General features: G+C 35.7%; 1 protein-coding gene across 2 annotated transcripts in view; it reads right to left on the bottom strand.

The window, feature by feature from the left end:
• LOC138305463 (uncharacterized) overlaps window positions 1-21,569 on the bottom strand; it is a 124,012-nt gene extending 102,443 nt beyond the window's left edge. The window contains exons 1-3 of one of the 2 annotated variants that reach the window (XR_011205703.1): window positions 20,152-21,569; window positions 18,206-18,275; window positions 8,857-17,726 (exon numbers count right to left, since the gene is read on the bottom strand). Coding sequence is in view for 1 of the 2 variants with exons in the window: in XM_069245696.1 (XP_069101797.1) it covers window positions 17,578-17,726; window positions 18,206-18,275; window positions 20,152-20,244 (312 nt within the window). In the remaining variant the exon portion in view is untranslated. Of the gene's footprint in view, window positions 1-8,465; window positions 17,727-18,205; window positions 18,276-20,151 lie in introns of those variants that run through there. The other variant, XM_069245696.1, reaches the window with a different exon arrangement.
• Window positions 21,570-22,462: the final 893 nt, after the last annotated feature.

Here is a 22,462-nt window from a genome sequence, read left to right as displayed (position 1 = left end):
TATGCGTGACACAACACTCTAGGACACACCAAGTTCATTGGCTACATCGCGTTGAGACCTACCAGACTGTAACATACCGATGCCCCTATACATATCAGAAACATTTAAACGATGTCTTGTGTGTTGTCGGAGCATGCTCTGTGTCAAAACACCAATACAAATGCAAACTTCAAACTTCAAACTTCATTAGTTTTTTTACAAAATACATTGTGTAGAGAAACATATTTACAACAGTCAAGAAATGAAAAAAAAAGTTTTTTTTTTTTTTTACAAAAAACGCAATTATGTGGCATTCACTATGTACGCTATCATAAAGGTATACACTTGTACGCGCGTGTCGATGACTTTATGAGTGACTGGCACACGATACATAGAGACGTTTTACATGCATGTGTACAACTATATTGAAGGGAAATAACATTTTCCATTTCCACCAAATTTTACCTAAAATTTTAGATGTGATCCTTGGCAAATTTTGAGTAGTATTTATTTGTTGTATAGCTGATAAGAACGAATATACGTACACGGCCTACTATGCCAAGCATTAACATCATATGTTTTTAAGTCCAAAACAAACATAGCTACTATTCTTAATATCTACTGTACCGCTCACAAGAAGTCAAATTCAAAATTTGTAGACTTGTCGTATACATTCCCTTCAAAGTCACCTCTACATGTATACATAAGGCAAATAATGTCTCGCTGTGAATTTGATATTTTCTACGATTCAGATTTAGGTACCAATTGTAGGTCTAAAGACGATATCATTCTCTATCTTAAAGTCGTTTGTGCCACAATATTGCAGCTAAGCATTTATATGAAATGTCTTTAAAAAGATAAAAGAAATAAATAAAATAATACCACAAGAGACAATGATTTATATGAATCTAAATGCAGTATAATTTTCATTAAGCATGCTTTTAAAGATCAATAAATTCGTTATTAACTTACCTAATAGGTTTGCTTCATATGGTTTATACCGATAGAATTATCGGGTCATATTTCGTGCAATTTTATCTCATTTTTGAAACACGTGACGCAGAGTGTATTTGATGGATGATTTATAATAAACAGATGACTTCAAGGGAAAGGCACTGATATAATCCATCACTGTCTTTCAATGCATCGGAGGTGCATTACTTATCATATTTATGCTTGAATACAAGCCTCTGATTCTAAAATAGTCGTTGATAATGTGAACGCTATGGAATCCCAAAGGTTCTATAATACTTATCATAAGGGTGGTAAATAGTATTAGTATTGAACCACTGCTCGTTTTGAATGTCTTGATAAAAGGGCAGATCGACACGAAAATTTGACAATTTTTTGTCCACATGGTCGGAATTACTTCCTTGTCCCATATTTACCATTTGAAGTAATTCGTATCCTATGGACTTGATGGGATCCCGTGTCATCTGGAAAATCTTGTTTGACCTTAATTGAACTTGCAAGTTTACTATACAATTATGCACTAGTTACCTATTTCTTTCATAAATTAAAAAAAATAAAGATCTACATAGGAGACAATAGACATCATTTAGGAAATGTAACAGGTCAATAATCGCAAATACAAATGTTGTCCTGCTCTCATTTGTATTTGATTCCAATGTAGTTGAAAATTGAAATAATGCAATTTAAAAGGAGTAAACAGAAAGATGTACCTCTTGTGAAGATGGTAGAAAAAACGTTGATGCACTTATTTGTATTTTGGGAGTTGTGTCCTTTGAAATCACAACACCCTTTATCCAGTGGTAAAGAGTGGACGATAGATCTCGTTGATTACCAACGTGTTAAGATATAGAGTTGATATTATGAGACCATTTCTCCACATTTATCAAACCTGACTATCACAGCCTCGTTTTGGGAAACTCGGTACATTGGTTCTTAGGATCTTGAGAAACGGGATGAAGACCGCATACAATTGTGTCATTCGTTTCATCACGAGCAGTTGTTAAAATGTGTATTTTGATATTTAATCGTGCCATATTATACATGCAATTTCAGATATCAGAATGCAAACGATATGCAAAACAACTAATGTACAAATATGAGGTATTTGTGGACGTGAAATAAATCCATGGATTTGTTACAGGGGCGTAAGAAGCGGGGGTGGGGTGGTGGTGGTGGTGGTGGTGGTTGGGGGTGGGGAAGGGGGGTACAGTTCCCCAGAACGGAGGGGGGGGGGGCAAACATGTCTTTTTGCCCACCCCCCATTTTCGGCGAGTGCAATGTTCTAAACATGCACATTTGAAAGAAAAAATGGTCCTCCTGCACATTTTTCGTACTTCATTTTAGAGCATTTTGCAGTGTCCATCAAGGGATTATACTATTTCTAAAATTGTCCCTTAAAAGACTTATTTGTTTATATGTATTAGCAAGACAATTAATTCATTATTATTTTGAGTTACACAACAATGTGCCGATGGTGTGAATCCAGTATGTTCAGATCGAACAGGGTTGCATAATAGTATGACGACATTCACAATTATCATTTCTAAATGCTGGTAACATCAAAATACATTGTAAAACTCATTTCAGCTATTCTAAATCGTAATATTTTTCCCGGTGAGACCCCCGGACCAACCTGTGTGAGCATCAGAAGTGACATCTGTCACAATAAACAATGTTTGGGAACATTTTCCACATCTGTATAAAAGGAGAATCTGGGAATCAGTTGTGTGTTTTAACAGCCTGTAAGTGTGTTTTATAGGCTTCCTGTATCCATATCATTGTTAGAACCTAAATTAAAGATTTATTTGTGTATTTTACCAAATGTTATTCAGTCTATTTCATAGGCTCCATGCATGTAACTGAATTGTCAATAAGGACCCCAAGGTTGGAATTTACATTTGTATTTTGCTATTTTGCAATTCTAGTTTAGGCTACATGTACTCATATCAGCAGTAAGGCCATAACGTGTGTCATATATGGTCATACTCCTGTGTGTTTTTAATGTTTTACCATGTTAAAGATCTATTTTATACATATTGAACCTTTAACTTCAACGAGGACACACAACATGTACTTGAAATGCAAAACCAAGTTGATAAAATGACACAGATCGGGGAATTATCGCATTTCAGAAGGCGAACATCAGCAGAAATTCAGATGATATTTTGTGCTGATAAACGTTAATGTATTTTTTGGTATCTTGTACATCGTACATAATCATCCACAGCATAAATCAGTTTAAGACAGTATTTACTCAGAATACTACATTACCATGAATAATTTGATCAAGGTCACGATAGCACCATAACAGAAACAGGAATTAATTGCATCACTGGCAACATATCGATTTTTGCAATTATATGAAAACTTACTTAAAGGGTTTCTTACACAAAAAGTGACATTTTGTCTATAATTTGGTTTTCAGAAATCCATTCCGAAAATAAATACATGTATTATATTGTGTGAATATTAATGTGATATGGGGCAAATCACTGACCCATCTGGGCAGCTGTCCGAGACAAAACTGATACGAGGTACGTGAATGGTTCAGATTCAGAATGACCAGATACATGTACAGCTAAACTTAAACTAGGAATACCCTAATAACATATGATTGTATACATGTAATTATAAAAATGCAGGTAAATAGTATGTAGATACAATAATTAGTATATAAAGCACCAATAACTTGGGGTAAAAAAAATGCAGCAGCCACTAAAACAAACGTTGTTAAATGCAAAGAGGAATGACAGACGTCTGTATGATCTGAAGAAGGAATTCATAAATACATATGAGAACTAAGGTGGAATGCGTTCTCAGACATCAAATGTCAATGTGTGTCTATATTTTATCATCTGGTCACAGTAGTTATGGACGACTTGACAATTGCATAGGAGTTACTCTGTCAAGGAAGGATTTAAGGACAGAAGATGCAGTATAAAGGGTTGGTAGAAGATATCAATACCATAAAATGTAGGGATGGGTATACCTTTTTTCCTACATATTGACTCAAAAACTATTTCCAATATTGGAAGTACATGTAATGTGCAGAAATCAGAAATGGATCTGCCATGCCAATGTCATTCAATGCATCCCATATGTATCAACATTTCACGAGTGTTAACATTATTGTTCGCTCGATCACTTACAGATTGAAATACGGAAACAACTTTAATTTAAACGGCAATGTTGGATTTCAAAATGTCCTCCGCCGCGTTAAATACACTGGAGAAAAGTTGAAAACTGAGCCTGGGATTGCTCGTTGAATGATTACGTTTACATGAATCATTGAGAGTACTAGTAATTACTCTGCGAGTACTCGGTAATATGTAATGATTGTGTGTGAATCATTGCTGGGGTGATTGCTCTGAGAGTACTCGATAAACGTGAGTGCTCAATTGCAGTGAGTACTGTAGCGATTTTGAGTACTCGGTAGTGTTAGGCCTTAGGGCCTTAGGGAAAGGTTCTTATTGATAATAGTACATTGATTTTATCTTTTTTTGGTCTTGTCACCTAAGGTAGGGGAGACTACTCGCATAGGCTTAAGGCTCACTCAGTATTTGTTGCTAATCGGTTTATGTTGTTTGTATACGCTCAGGGGCACTGAGTAATCATTAGGATTGATCGTGGTATGATATTTAGGGATATATAGTATACAGGATCACAACTAGGCCAGCTGTTTAATATCTGTATATACATATTGTTTTTGCACTGAGTAGTTTGATAGGAACAGTACATAATGTAGACACTGTATAGATCATCAGTTAATTGTGACTGGTACGGACCCGGTAAACGTCACACCTATACCGCCCCAGGCGATCACAGACCCACCGCCATATCGATTGTGTTCCGAGAAGTTGGCTGTGTGAAATCGTTCATTTGGTAGTCTCCACATCCTAGCACTCCTGTCTGTGAAGTCAATACAGCATCTGGGCTCGTCTATGAACACACCAGGGGTCCAGTCTCTGATAGTCCATCTCGCATGATCGCAGGCCGTTGCAAGTCTAGCCTGAGCGTGCCTACCAGGCAAGGGAATCCTTACTGCATGTCTACGAGGCCTTAGACCTACCTGATGTGCTTCAATGACGAGTTACCGGTCCTGACGGTTCAAGCCAGGTTTTTTTATAAGTGAATTTTCTTTCAGAATTATATGAAAAGTATGGCATGTTATATATCGTTGTTTTTGTCTTGTCCCATACAATTCAAAAATGTAGCTAGATCCAAGTACAATTCAAAAGAACAAAAAAAATATTTAGTTAAAATCGAACATTTCTAAAAAAAAATGCATCGATTGCAGTGATGTCCAAAACTGTTTAAAAAAGGTAAAGCATAATCATGAAGATCCAAGGAAGTGCATTCCCTCATTTAAAAATATTATTATGAGCAGGAAAATCACTGTAGACCAAACAAAAAAACCAAATTAATCAAGTCTAAAAAACTGAAAGGATCCATTTTGGAAGTAGTTTCTAAAAAGTATGGAGGCATTTCATGATCAGACACACTATGTATGTCAGTTTTAGTATATTTGTTCTGGAGTGGTTTCAAAAAGGTGTCAATTTAATGTAATTTATAAAATTTATAACTGATACCATGAGGTACAGATACAGGATACCTCCTGTAGATATTCATAAAATGAATCAATGTCAATGTTTCTTAGAAACGTCTTACGCCGTAGAATTGTTTATGCTCCAATCAAGGTGAGGATAACAAAAATTACACAAGGAATTCTTCCGTCAGTGACTGTTTCCAATGTGTCTTGGGATCATTCTGTAAACAAATTAGAAATTGTAAAATTGGTTAGATGATTGTCTGTAAAGAGTGATGGAACCAGACAAAAAAATACATGTAAAAGAGGCACAAAATGGGTAAAACTATTAAACCTGAAACAGTCTTATGAATACAGGAATATTGTTTAAATTTCAATATTCTTGTGAATATGACTTACCTAGTACCAAAAGTTCGTGTACTATTTAGGATTAGAACAAATAGGAATTGTTATCATATTCTGTATTATTATATACACATAACACGCGTGTTTCCCAACAAGGCTGCCGTATAAACCTCAGCACCAAAGCAATAATTAATAAGCCTAAAAAACGCACAAAAACTTTAAAAAAGTGTTTTATAAATATTTCATTTCTATAACAGATACAGCAAAAGTACAACAAGAAAATTATAATGCTTATAAAAAGTTTGCAAATTTGTTGACATTCGCCTGCGGCCAGGCAGCTGTCAGACCGGAGAAAACTATTGATTTACATAAATACAGGGCATAGTCATTAAGTGAAGTACATGTTTACATCACTATTTTAAGCTTTAAATGTAATTAAAACAAAATTACTTACCGATTACCTCTCGATCTTTCAAGAGACTTCAAGAACACATGTAAACATTTGTGGTCGTCGATTTAACGCCATTCCGAAAGTGAGTGCTCCGAAGAAAATAACGTATTCTCAAATTCGTAATTTTAAAAAATAGTTTGCGTAAATGTTTTTTGTTCCTAAAGTTTAATAGGGAAAAAATTACATAATTATTTCTCATGAGTGAGAAATAAACTAATAGTTTATCACGTTATTTTCTGCGTAGTAATATTTGTTTGTGGTTTCCGGCAGGAAGCGGTGAGGATGAAACCGAAAGTACTCCAAGCAGAAGTTTACGTTCCAAAAAGTCAACTGTTGAACAGTCGATTTACGTGAAGTATATTTCAGTTGTTTTGTAAATAGGTTAAATTAATTTATGCGATGCTTGGTGACGATTGTATGTTCATTTTTTTTTGGTAATCATGGTTTTTGTTTCGACTTTGACAGTACATTTGTTTTCAAATATGGCGACGATGATGATGACGTGAACCCCACTTTTACAAGTGTCGTGTAGATACGTTGCAACGAATATAGGTACACAAAGGGTCGCATGCTCTCGCATATTATCTGAAAAACGCACAATGCCATTTTGTTCGAATTATTCTGACCTGTATCATGAGTTTGGTATTTTTTCGCTTATTTCACTTTTTCAGTGCATTTTTGTGGCATATTTTTATCTAGCATCTATCTCATAGACATATAATGTTGGTGTAAAATGCTTCAATACATTGTTTAATATCTATTTGGCGATATTTTAGCCTGCAGCGTATCAGAGTTACCAGGTTTTTGAGAAACTAGTCTATTTTTAATGTGGTGTCATTGTGTGATTTCCAAAGTGGTTTGTTCTACCTTAATATAGACCGTTGCCGACATCCTGCGTGTCGTCTAACGAACAGTTCCAAAAGTTTGATACCGATTTCATATGCGTGACACAACACTCTAGGACACACCAAGTTCATTGGCTACATCGCGTTGAGACCTACCAGACTGTAACATACCGATGCCCCTATACATATCAGAAACATTTAAACGATGTCTTGTGTGTTGTCGGAGCAGGCTCTGTGTCAAAACACTAATACAAATGCAAACTTCAAACTTCAAACTTTATTAGTTTTTTTACAAAATACATTGTGTAGAGAAACATATTTACAACAGTCAAGAAATCCAAAAAAAAAGTATTTTTTTTTTACAAAAACGCAATTATGTGGCATTCACTATGTACGCTATCATAAAGGTATACACTTGTACGCGCGTGTCGATGACTTGATAAGTGACTGACACACGATACATAGAGACGTTTTACATGCATGTGTACAACTATATTGAAGGGAAATAACATTTTCCATTTCCACCAAATTTTACCTAAAATTTTAGATGTGATCCTTGGCAAATTTTGAGTAGTATTTATTTGTTGTATAGCTGATAAGAACGAATATACGTACACGGCCTACTATACCAAGCATTAACATCATATGTTTTTAAGTCCAAAACAAACATAGCTACTATTCTTAATATCTACTGTACCGCTCACAAGAAGTCAAATTCACATTTTGTAGACTTGTCGTATACATTCCCTTCAAAGTCACCTCTACATGTATACATAAGGCAAATAATGTCTCGCTGTGAATTTGATATTTTCTATGATTAAAATTTAGGTACCAATTGTAGGTCTAAAGACGATATCATTCTCTATCTTAAAGTCGTTTGAGCCACAATATTGCAGCTAAGCATTTATATGAAATGTCTTTAAAAAGATAAAAGAAATAAATAAAATAATACCACAAGAGACAATGATTTATATGAATCTAAATGCAGTATAATTTTCATTAAGCATGCTTTTAAAGATCAATAAATTCGTCATTAACTTACCTAATATTTTGCTATTTTGCAATTCTAGTTTAGGCTACATGTACCCATATCAGCAGTAAGGCCATAACGTGTGTCATATATGGTCATACTGTGACGGTCAAGTGGTCAGGACTCTATATCCTGAACCGACTTGAAAATAACCAGTGGTAGCGCGACTACCGCCACACAAGCATTTTTAGGGGTAGAAGACTCTTGCCTAACTACCCTAACCATTGACGACTTAGTTACACCATGGTTTCACCTGAATAGTTATAAATCCTATAAGAAACAACCAGGATTCCAAAATACAGGTACAAACTTAGACATTTATTAATAAGACACATAAAATAAAGGTTCACAATATCAGCAATATTTCACCATCTCCAAACATACTCAAGATTCCATTCCAACTATATATTGACATCTTCATTACAATCTAGTCTTCACATCAATAAATAAATATAATCCAATAACAGCTGAACCTAACGTAACAGTAACAGATGCATCTTTACAAAGTATTTCCAGCTTCTCAGTACCAAATAAATTCCTAAAATTAACATGAATAATCCCATAAATCCATCCCCACACATATAAACTACATGTAACATGATACACAAACATTACAAGCTCAGGAACTGAGGAAATCACCTTTATGTCCATCGCTACACACAAACAACAACAAACCGACACAACCGACCTCGGACACAGACAGACGCAGACTGACTGGTTTCAAAGATCACGTCATCTATAGAATATAAGCACGTGAAGCGATCGCTGGATTCGCTGGAAATTGCTGGATCACTCGCTGGATAATCTCTAACCAACATCAATAATCATACAAAACAATGTTTATCTTCTATAAACATTAATACACGTAAGAAAACTCTAATAACTCACTTTTCCTTCACATCACACGTTCAAAACATCGTCTGCAACAACCGGAAGCACTAGTAATACAAAATACGAAACTAATTATAAGCTATCGGCTAGCTCCGCAGCTGTCATAACAATAATGGCTGCGCCCGGTAGCAGAAACATGTGCTTCAATACATCGATTACTTGACATCTTTACACAATAAACAGACATCGTAAGTAATCAGTATCAGTAGTAGCATCTATCTATCTATCAACCGTAAGTGATACATCCTTATCATAAATAGATTTAACTGCATACACTGACAAAACATCGTGTTGTCACATTACCCCCCTCTTAACGTGTTCAATGTCCCAATGAACACGAAAACATAACAAAAAATTAGATGTAGCTAGGAGTAAAGCACTGGCATATAGACGTAAACCTATATTGCATTTATAGGACTACACAAAATTACAAATTAGTCCTAGTTTTAACTGAAACTGATGAAGAAAACAATACAAATCATTGCTACATTGTATACATGTATCTCACTATCACTTCATCAATACAGGTAATTATTATAACTAAACTTGGCAATTATTTTAACAGTGCAGTTATCAATTGCAATTGACAGTTGATGTAAAAGTTCAAGAGCCTCATACATTTCCATTAAAAGTCGTTTTACCACCAAAATTGTTCTTTCTTGTAGGAATCCAACCAGTAGCAGCAGTTTTCTCTCCAGTGGAGTTATGTGTACCAAAGGTTCTACCATATGCATGTTGTCCAAAAGAAAAGTTCCTGGAATGACTAAAGTCATTTCTCCCTCGGTACCATTGCTGTCCATACATGGAATTTCCTTGACCTCCTAATCTTTGACCATCCATATTACAATCATGAGACTGGTTTCTCAATGGGCAATTACGGGAAATATGTTTAACTTCATTACAGGAGTAACATCTTCTGTCATCTAAATTTCTGGGCATCTTGTTCATCCTACTCGTAATTTGTTCACATGCCTTCACCAATATATCCTTCATTTCATCATCATCTCCCTCAGCACTCTGACTTTCATTACTGACTTAAGTTCTCTGTTTACTCTTCTCCTTATTTACAGTATTCACAGCCCTGACTGAGTTATGGTTCTTGAAAAAGTCCTCGTCCTGCCATTCATCTTCACTTGCATCTGAGCATTGTTCGACTTCAACTTTTCTCATCTTTCTGGCATTTTGATCATCATCTTCTACTCTACGATTAGGCATTCTCTTCGATTCTATATAATTCACAACATGGAATACAGCTTCATCAATGTCCTTTGGATCTTTATGAAATTCGACTTCAAAACTTGCCTTTTCATTGTATACACCATCGAAGAATTTTCTGAGTAAATATTCAGTCCTAGTATATGTATCTCTCCTTTTATGAGCTTTATCATACAGTCTCTTCAGTTCGGCTGCATATTCCTCTACAGAATCACTAGGTTTCTGATTTCTTCTGCTAAATAGTCTGCATAGGTTTACGATGACTCAATCACTCTGTATCTGTTATTAAGTTCTCGTACCAGTGTTTTATAGTTGTTACGCTCCCGTTTAGTAAGTTGATCAAACACATAGTCTCCAGCTTTCCCCTGTAGTCTAGGTAATAGCTGATCCAGACGTTCCTCGTGTCCCCATCTACATCTGTCGGCTACAGTCTCGAACCTGCTAAATCATGTCTTCCAAGTCTCTTTATCTGTGAAAGGTGGAAGTCTAGTGTTGGTATTCCTTCCTGATCTGGAACCATAGACATATCCACTCTCCGAATCAGAGTCTGTAGAATATCTGGAATTACCATTTCCCCTTCCCTCTTCATCTGCATAAAATGAGCTAGCTTCGCTTTAAGTTCGATATCGGGAAGTTGTGGCAGATCTTCTCGGACTCCTCCCTCTAGGATGATCCAATTCCCTGGAAATGTATCCTTGGGTCTTCAAAGTTTCATGCATTCCTGTCACTGCCATTTTAATAGCTGTCAAACTGGTTTCAAATGTGGACTGCATGGCCATCATGGTTTCTGCCAAACACTTCAAGGTCTGGTTCAATGGTAAACCTTCTTCATTCCCTGTATCTTCAGTATTAATTTCTTTAGGTTTGTGAGAAAGAGCAATCCCTGCTGTCCCATGATCTTCATCAGTTGTAATGTCAGCTACAGCAACATTTTCTTCATCAGAAATATCTGTAAATGGGTCAGGTTGTCTTCTGGATTGTCTGGATCTTCTCCCAGGCATCTTCAAGGACTTCGTTGCTCACTGCCAATTCAGTGGAATTGTTTAGGACACTGAAAACAAAGTTTGTCCAAATTTACACCATTTCACTAGTGAAACACACCAGCTTTATGGAAATATACCACTCTTCAGCAGTACGTGCCAATACTGATTTGAGGAAATTTACCCACTTACTAGTGAAACACACTAGTGTATGGAAGTTTGATACCCCTCTTTACCAGCACGTGCCAATGCTGATATAAGGAAATTTATATAACACACTTTGCCAGTGAAAACACACTAGTATGTGGAAATATACAAATAAATGTAATGAATCTTCTAAAATCTTCTAATGTGACTTCTCATATAACATACATCCAGTCTTTGATAAACAATCTACTTCTTTGTCTAGGTAATACTTCAAATTCAGGATCTATGTCTCAACAATCCAATCATATGTCAGCTCTCGGATGTCTCATTTCTATCACCCAATGGCTGGCCTGTTACATCAACATCCAGTATCTAAATAAATAAACAAGACAACATTGCGGACTAAGAAATCTTTCTACTGAAATTTGTCCTTTTTTGACATTTCACATTTGCCTTAGAAAATACATGGTGTCTGTATCAAAATAATCTGCCAAGAGCCTAAACCTCATTAGCACTTTACAGTTAGAGCGATACATATCAGCTATTAACTCAAAATATGTGGACCTCAATCACATATCTGGCTAATCATAATATTTGACATTCCATAATTTTTTAAACAACAAATCACAAAAATCTTCACATTTCCACTTTCCACCATTAGTCCATATAAAAAATATTGTACATCATCACATATCAACAGTTAATGCTGATGATATAACTTCCTCTATTTCTCAAAAATCTCATATTCTCAAGAAAAAACCACAAATTCAAGTTCTGTCTTCTCATTTCCCAGAACCTCAATATCCACAAAACTTCTAAATATCTATGTCTCACATAACTTCTCTTCACATATTTCCAATTTACATCTTCTCTATATTTCTCATGACTTCTCTTCAGTTTGTAGAAAAAATAATAAACACTTGTTATACACCAGCAGTCTATATAAACCTCCGCAGCATATAAGTAGAATGTAAAACTGTGGCCATCAGCTCTACATCACTTAATGCAGGTTTAACTACAAAGTACATCACTGCTTTATAACCACATAGCTGTCCCAAAATACATGTATAGTTGGTTCACATTTTCTTCATAATTTCTTCACAGAAAACCAACTCCACATAAAAAATGGACTTATGTATTACCAATATGTAAATTATATCACACCATTTGACAGGCCTCAATTGTCAGAATGATAATGACGCATAAGGCTTACACATATATACATGTCGATAAGCATTACTTATAACTTCCATAGGCATATACATACTACCGATACATTAAAAAAATCATGTACCTTCTCCATAAACATATACAAAAATAAATACTTTCACACTAAAAGGTTGATTAGTACAGTAGATCTATATACCTATTGATATAAACCATATGTTGTCTAGACCGTAGACGTCTACAGGTATCACAAAAAAAATTAATTAAAATACACCAAAAATACTAGAATCTGCACATACTTGTACTGAGTATACATATCCTGGCAGGGGCGACTACCGCTATGACCAAAAATATTATTATACCAAAAGCTTAAATACTGTGGGGGACGACCACCACTATCATCAAAAATATGATACAAAAAACCCAAACACCGGCGGGGACGACAACCGCTACTACCAAAAATACTATGATACAAAATGCCTCTAAATACTGGCGGGGACGACCACCGCTGCCACCAAAAATACTATGTGACGGTCAAGTGGTTAGGACTCTATATCCTGAACCGACTTGAAAATAACCAGTGGTAGCGCGGCTACCGCCACATAAGTATTTTAGGGGTAGAAGACTCTTGACTAACTACCCTAACCATTGACGACTTAGTTTCACCATGGTTTCACCTGAATAGTTATAAATCCTATAAGAAACAACCAGGATTCCAAAATACAGGTACAAACTTAGACATTTATTAATAAGACACATAAAATAAAGGTTCACAATATCAGCAATATTTCACCATCTCCAAACATACTCAAGATTCCATTCCAACTATATATTGACATCTTCATTACAATCTAGTCTTCACATCAATAAATAAATATAATCCAATAACAGCTGAACCTAACGTAACAGTAACAGATGCATCTTTACAATGTATTTCCAGCTTCTCAGTACCAAATAAATTCCTAAAATTAACATGAATAATCCCATAAATCCATCCCTACACATATAAACTACATGTAACATGATACACAAACATTACAAGCTCAGGAACTGAGGAAATCACCTCTCTGTCCATCGCTACACACTAACAACAACAAACCGACACAACCGACCTCGGACACAGACAGACGCAGACTGACTGGTTTCAAAGATCACGTCATCTATAGAATATAAGCACGTGAAGCGATCGCTGGATTCGCTGGAAATTGCTGGATCACTCGCTGGATAATCTCTAACCAACATCAATAATCATACAAAACAATGTTTATCTTCTATAAACATTAATATGTTTATCTTTTATTCTCCTTTATTAAGAGATGTTTGATTTTGTGAACTTAAGGTTTTTCTTTCCTTAAATTACCTCCCCTTGATAGGTTCTTTAAAATTTAGTTTGTTTTTTTTCCATCCTATTTTTTTATTCTAGTTCAAGTTCGTGAACTAGATAGATAGGTTCTTTGAAATTTAGTTTGGTTTTTTCCGTTCTATTTTTTTGATTCTAGTTCGAGTTCGTGAACTGGATACTTCCAAATTCGAAATTTGTGCATCTTGCTTTTGGCTTTAAATGTTTCAACTTTTGTTAGGAACTTTTTGGTTTTTTTTCCAAATTATCTCCCTTGGATCAGTTTTACGGATACGGGTCGCAGCCTGTCTAGGTGGTTGGGGGGTATGTAACGAAGCTGCGGTGCGCTTCGTTGCTATATTTTCCGGAAATTAAATTAACCGGGACTTTGGCGGGAATTTGCTGTGAACGAGATCTCGGGACTGCGCCGAGGCTTTCAGTTTTCTACCGGGCCTTGAGAGGTGAGGGTTGTGTTTTTGAATTTTATGTAATTTTTATATATTTGTCGCCCATCCTTTCCCTAATTTGCTGTTATCGTATAGTATGGAAATGCATTAACATTACTGTGTGTGTATTTTTCGCTGTCAGTCGATATTTTTGCTATATTTTTGAGGTTGAAATACTTGTGAAATTGTGCAATGTCGGACTTGGCATGTCTCGCTTTTAGACGGGTTTCGATAGTATTTAAAAGTCTTCACTCTTTTGTTGAGAGCCGTTGGTAGGCTGGAAAAGAGTGGGAGCCTCCTGTGTTGAGTTTCGGGGTTAACCGTTAAGGCGATATTTTGAGAATCTTCGCTAGAGAACGGTGTTTGTGAAATTGGAGGTTAAACTATCGATAATCGGCCCGGTGTGTAGCGCCACGTGCTCGGTCTTTCATTGATGGGTAGGAGTTAATTCCGATAGCGAAAACGTAAGAATATTAGAAGCAAAACTGTCCATTACACACTACTTCCCACTGAGCCACGCGGGTATTTTATGTCACCTTTACACATGTTAAATATTAATAAACTGTTAAATATTCACTATAGCTAGTACCTTTGAATATTGTAGCGAGACATAGGAATCTGCAAGCTAACGCGGCAGTCGAACCCAGAGCAAAACAAATTAATTGTATCATTCTTGCTCTACGCTAATGACTACGGTCGTAGCGAAACAAGTCGTTACACTTGCATGCTTCAAGCTCTCTATTTCAAAATATATGCTCTGCTAACAAGCAAACAAATCATGAAATCATAACTGAAGGCATCTATTTGTGGAAAGTTAAGATAAAAATCTGATTTTATGCATACGTAAGATTTTTTTTCACAATTATCTTAAAAAGTGTTCCAATTTGGGTAGCGTCACATTATGTATAATACAACAATTAAGGTTAAACAACTGCGTTGAAGGTATTTTATTTTGGTTGTACATTACAATTATATCAAAACCACAGAGAAAAATAAACTACTTTACGATCTGATCACAATGCAAAGTGTAAACAAACATTACTACATACATAAGAAATACTGGAAAATTGAATATATATTAACCTTTAAAAAGGTTATGGTTTTCTGAAATTAGAAATCTTGTAAAGTATCACATAATATAAAATCTGTAATGTACCTGTACTTATTGGTTCAATCAAACTTTAATTTAAGACCAATATTGATCAAGTTACATGTAGCGCAATAATGAATTAGCATTATAAGTAGTTACTTTATGGTGACGTCATACAGGATCTATGACCATCACAATGCTTGTTTAGCGCACTTGATCTAGCGCGACATTAAGATTCCCGCTACAGTAAGTAAGTGTACAGATGTATAACACATCAATATTGAGCATGGTGTAAAGTCTACCATATAAAAAAACAACCTATATTTATCACATAATTGACCCAATCAGTCACGGCATACGCCAATGTCATAAATATCATAAGACACGTGTGTAATAACCCTATTGTGATGTCACATGTAATAATGACGTTATAATAAAAATATGACTTCACGCGATTGTCTCGGAGGACGGGATCGTCAAATTCGAACCTGATTTCACCACTATTATATAGACACGAAATTGAAAGTTTCGTCTATATTTACACGTCTATATTTATATAAATACTAGTTATGTGATAAATAAAATCTTATACTCGTGGTACCTTTAGACTATTTTTGTAAGCGCTTGTTGAAGAAACTTACTGTAAAATCGGGATCTATCTTTCACGTTTTTCGATAAGGCAGGGCACAAATACTAGTTACAAGAATGTCTCAAGTTACCCTATTTATCAATAAGAGGCTAATTACGGTTTTGCTTTGGATTGATTAGATAAACCTCCTATGAGCCATCATGGTCTTGTAAGGACGAACAGGGCTTACAGGTGGAGAAAAGCAGGAGTTCCCGGAGAAAAACCGTGAACCATGTGGTCAGCCCCTGTAACATACCCTGTCACATACCACACGTGGGATTCAAACTCGTCACCCAGAACTAGTTATGGACGGTAGATATACAATAACAGTATTACATTTGAACAAGTATAAACATATGTAATTACAAATAATAACAAGAAACAAATATTAAGTAGAAAAAATAAATAAAACCAATCAAATATCGATTGTTTTGTCGCGATATCAAGTTAGAGTTCTAATTATCTCTATATAGTATATTATGATTTACCCTACACTAAACAAAATGAAACAATACTCAACAACTATGATGTAGTCAATTCTGTGAATAAGGACGCAGCTAATTTCTACTGTTATATCTATCTATTACGAATCGGTCATTTGAAGAATTGTCAAAAACACATACAAATTGTAGGAAAAAACTCCATTCCAGCTACTTTGTTTATAACAACAATACCATTGTATTCAATACAAAGCCATGGTTCTTTATTTGCGGTGGCTAAATTCCCATTTACTGGTCATGGATACGCTTTAAAAACAATTTTTTCCGTGCTAATATAATCCCCAGGTACATGGAGTTAAAAACGAATTCATTTGAACTGTACCTTTAACAACATTGATCCTACATAGATTTCAGTTTGTATATTTCGTAAAGTTTGAAGTATATCACAAGCATCATATATTAATATAGTATCTAGAAAGAAAACATTACTTTGTTAGAATCTAAAGCACTACTGAAATTTCACATTACACGAAACATTTAACACAAAACAAATTCATCAATCTCTTTCTATAAGGAGTTCGTATGGAATCTTCATAGTTATAATTTCGGTGAAACATGACCTTTAAATCAGCTATGGTTTGTATTGCAGTTATCATATGGACGTCAATGCTGGAAAGTCCATTCGGAACGATTTGTGTTATGATCAAAAGTTCAGCAGAAAGATAAGAATAGTTTGCGTATTTATTAGAGAAAGATAATTCCATATCTAAAAACAATATATCTCCTGTGAATATAATATAGTGTCGTCATTAGAAAGAGAGAAGACCATCCAATTTGTAATCCATGACTCCACATAGATTTCCAAAATATTACACGAGAAACAAAATCTACTCAAAACGCCCAATGAATTCGAAATTCTAAAGCGAATATCTATAATAGTAGAATATTCACAGAGATTTGTATTACATCTCCATAGCATGAAAATCCTTTACAAGTATTCCTTTCAATAATGTTCCATTTAACAGTTATAAATCTCATTTAATTTGAATATGTAATTATTGACCAATCAGGACGCTCTTTGTTCCATTCTCCGTTGCCTTCTCTGAGCCAGTTTCTCCTCCAATCCTTGGGCAACACGAGCTTTGTTCATTTCTTCAATCTTTTGGTATTCTCCAATTCTTTGGTCATGTTTCTTTTTCAATTCCTCCATATTGCCTGAGGATCGAAATAACTTATCTGTCACTATCGACAATAATATACAGAAGCAAGCAAAAATAAATAAAACAAAAAATAACGTTATATCCTGATAGATTGGGTGTGTCCTGTGCCCTCTGGAGAGGCGCAGATAAATACTGTATATATGCTCGTCCGCATCAGAATGGTTTAATACTTTTTTCATCACTGATCGTATGATTCCCGGTCCATTCCCAATTTCGATAAGCTACCCAACGGCAACCTCCGATAATTGCAAACTTGAATATACCCACGAACCCAAGAATAAAATGGAAAATAATAAATAAGTAAGAATGCAGCTGGGGGTATTATTTCAGTATTTGATAGACTATTTTTATTCTATCATTTATTGCTACAAATCGCGTCATGAAATACAATCAGCAAATCACATTTAATTCTCCCAAGCATTACATGCATTTTTATTTTCTGTAGCTCGAATATAGCAGCGAATCAATACTTACCGAAGATTTCATCCTGGGACGGTAACGCCGCGATACTGCGTTGCACGGGAGCTGGTGTATTATCCTCTTGCTAACGACAGAAATCAAATACAATATCTTAAAATTCTATCCTCTTCAGTTAAAGTTATATGTGCCGTAACTGGGCGATAAATTTGACATGCTATTGTTTCATCATTAATTTATTAAAAACCAGAAGGTTTGATGAATAAAGCTGTAAACATCATTTAAATGGCTTCAGATGACTTATAAACGTTAGTTATAACACAGAAATTTTGTACTGTAAAATTGCTGTTTTTTATGCCTTAAACATGTTTAAATGAAAACATATAAGAAGTCACTTTACAATAACTAAAAACATTGTAAAAATGTGTAATGAAATTGTAGACCACAATTTGGCTTCATGGTCTCACTTTATATACTCATTTCACATCACTATTGATGTAAATAACTGATTTTTGGCAGTACTGCCAAAAATCATTTTCAGCTCTTATTTGTACATGTAAAATTAAAACCTATGCATTGAAAGCACTGTAATTTTCAAAAAGTTAGTAATTTTTGGTGCTGAATAACATATTAAAAGATCATCTTGATTTGTGAGAATACGGCACATATAACTTTAATTGAAATATTTACTCTATCTTGGTATTGAATTAGGTGACGGTTTTTGTGAATGAAAAATACACCTTTGTTTTTCCGGATCTCTGTTTTTTTTTGTTTTTTTGTGTGTGCTTTCATAATATCAAATAATTATAAATTGGAATATGGTAAGGTTATTATATATATATATATATATATATATATATATATATCTTGCTTTTTTGCAATACACGTTTATGTATATCTTACATATATATATTCTATGTAATGGATATGACACAGAAATCGGAGTGTACTATCAACAAATTACGACTGGTGAGGGCACACTTAAATGTGTGTGTTACGTCACCATAACATCAAAATACATTTGTAATTAAAGTTAGTTCTTTTAATTTAATATTTTTATATGTAATACCACTTTTTTCTCATATACTTTTTTTATTCAATCATATGTAATATTACAACATGTGATATATCAATACATGTCCAAATCCAAATTCAGATATTTGCATATCAGATTTCTATAGTGTATCGATCCATAAAAACATGTGTAAGTCTTAAATTCATACATAAAAAAGATATTTTGCTTTATTTCCTATTGAATTAAATCCATGATAAAGTTCAATTTGTTTCTAATTTTCTCTCTCTTTTTAAAGTGTAAGAGTAAACCCAGCTTTTTCTATTTTTTTATAATGAGACAGATACAGCTTACCCATAACAAAAATTGGGTAGTCTCCCTTTGCTTACAATAGTAGATAAAAAATCTCCATAGTAACAAAAGAAAATTGATGTAATACCATTTAAGTGATTAACTATTTTCACTTGGTTATTATTGCATTACCGTATCAACCAATCAAATATGACGTTATAAACGGCGACGTCAGTGTTTACGTTATTGGGCCGATAACATATTTTTAAGCAAATTAAAATGTTACAAGCAAAATTTAATTATTTTCGTTTTGTGATTTACACTGTACTTATATACGTTGTCATTAATGTATTTTGTAATGCATTGTGAGTGAACATTTTGTTTTGATATTGTCAAGTTCGAATCAGTTAATGAGTTCTCCCTGATAGTACTTTTCGCTAAGAATGTTAGTTACTAACCAGTTTTCTGGCGAATTATGATAAAACGATTTCAAAAGGTTGCCTCTTAAAATCATCCTAAAATATTTATAAATGAAATATAATAAAATTACTAATGAATGAAACGTACAATCAGGCTAAGCGTTGATGTCGTTTCATTCGAATGAATGTTTGATATTGTATTATGCACTCTATTCAGGCACACAGCTTCCAGGCCTGTTTTAAGTGCCCACATTATATATATTAAGGATTAAGTTACTTACCACATCTCCAACTGGTTTTATATCTGATCCTTGCATTCCTTGAGATTCATCCTTGTGTTGAACTGAAATACCAAAGATGCATTTTACCTCCATAACATAAAAAGAGGCCCAGAGGGCCTGTATCGCTCACCTGGTTTGTAATGCCTAGTAAGGTTCATTGTTTCTTTTCTGAAGGAATTTGAATATTAACCTCTAATTCCCCTATTGGGCCCCACTCTTTCTGCTCAAGGAGGTCAGAGCCAAAAAATATAGGAATTCTGTTAACCCCAAGGATGTTTCTGGGCCAAATTTGGTTAAAATCCAAGCAGAACACTAGGGCAAATGCGATTTATAGGATTTACCTCTATTTCCCTATTGGGCCCCGCCCCTCCTGCCCCCAGGGGGTCAGAGCCAAAATTTATACAAGTTCTATTCCCTTCCCCCAAGGATGTTTCTGACCAAATTTGGTTTCAATCCATGCAGAACTCTAGGACAAGTAGCGATTTATAGGATTTACCTCTATTTCCCCTATTGGGCCCCGCCCCTCCTGCCCCCGGGGGTCAGAGCCAAAATTAATATAAGTTCTGTTCCCCTTCCCCCTAGGATGTTTCTGGCCAAATTTGGTTACAATCCATGCAGAACTCTAGAACAAGTAGCGATTTATAGGATTTACCTCAATTTCCCCTATTGGGCCCGCCCCTCCTGTCCCCGGGGGGTCAGAGCCAAAATTCATACAAGTTCTATTCCCCTTCCCCCAAGGATGTTTCTGGCCAAATTTGGTTACAATCCATGCAGAACTCTAGGACAAGTAGCGATTTATAGGATTTACCTCTATTTCCCCTATTGGGCCCCGCCCCTACTGTCCCCAGGGGGTCAGAGCCAAAATTTATACAAGTTCTGTTCCCCTTCCCCCAAGGATGTTTCTGGCCAAATTTGGTTACAATCCATTCAGAACTCTAAGACAATTAGCGATTTATAGGATTTACCTCTATTTCCCCTATTGGGCCCCGCCCCTACTGTCCCCAGGGGGTCAGAGCCAAAATTTATACAAGTTCTGTTCCCCTTCCCCAAGGATGTTTCTGGCCAAATTTGGTTACAATCCATTCAGAACTCTAGGACAAGTAGCGATTTATAGGATTTACCTAAATTTCCCTTATTGGCCAAATTTGGTTACAATCTATGCAGAACTCTAGGACAAGTAGCGATTTATAGGATTTACCTCTATTTCCCCTATTGGGCCCCGCCCCTACTGTCCCCAGGGGGTCAGAGCCAAAATTTATACAAGTTCTGTTCCCCTTCCCCCAAGGATGTTTCTGGCCAAATTTGGTTACAATCCATGCAGAACACTAGGACAAGTAGCGATTTATAGGATTTACCTCAATTTCCCCTATTGGGCCCCGCCCCTCCTGTCCCCGGGGGGTCAGAGCCAAAATTTATACAAGTTCTAATTCCCCTTATCCCCCAACGATGTTTCTGGACAAATTGGTTTCAATCCATTGCAGAACTCTAGGACAAGTAGCGATTTATAGGATTTACCTCAATTTCCCTTATTGGGCCCCGCCCCTCCTGTCCCCAGGGGGTCAGAGCCAAAATTTATACAAGTTCTGTTCCCCTTCCCCCAAGGATGTTTCTTGCCAAATTTGGTTACAATCCATGCAGAACTCTAGGACAAGTAGCAATTTATAGGATTTACCTCTATTTTCTCTATTGGGCCCCGCCCCTACTGCCCCAGGGGGTCAGAGCCGAAATCTATACAATTTCTGTTTCCCTTCCCCCAAGGATGTTTCTTGCCAAATTTTGTTAAAATCCATGCAGAACTCTAGGACAAGTAGCGATTTATAGGATTTACCTCAATTTCCCCTATTGGGCCCCGCCCCTCCTGTCCCCGGGGGGTCAGAGCCAAAATTTATACAAGTTCTATTCCCCTTCCCCCAACGATGTTTCTGGCCAAATTTGGTTTCAATCCATGCAGAACTCTAGGACAAGTAGCGATTTATAGGATTTACCTTAATTTCCCTTATTGGGCCCCGCCCCTCCTGTCCCCGGAGGGTCAAAGCCAAAATTGATACAAGTTCTGTTCCCCTTCCCCCAAGGATTTTTCTTGCCAAATTTGGTTACAATCCATGCAGAACACTAGGACAAGTAGCGATTTATAGGATTTACCTCAATTTCCCCTATTGGGCCCCGCCCCTCCTGTCCCCGGGGGGTCAGAGCCAAAATTCATACAAGTTCTGTTCCCCTCCCCCCAAGGATGTTTCTGGCCAAATTTGGTTAAAATCCATGCAGAACTCTATGACTAGTAGCGATTTAAAGGAAATGTTGACGACAGACG

The sequence above is a fragment of the Argopecten irradians genome, chromosome 13 (assembly GCF_041381155.1).
Source record: "Argopecten irradians isolate NY chromosome 13, Ai_NY, whole genome shotgun sequence".
Lineage (NCBI taxonomy): Eukaryota > Metazoa > Mollusca > Bivalvia > Pectinida > Pectinidae > Argopecten > Argopecten irradians.
The sequence above is the reverse complement of the archived record's forward strand: the minus strand, read 5'-3'. Positions and strand labels throughout refer to the sequence as shown.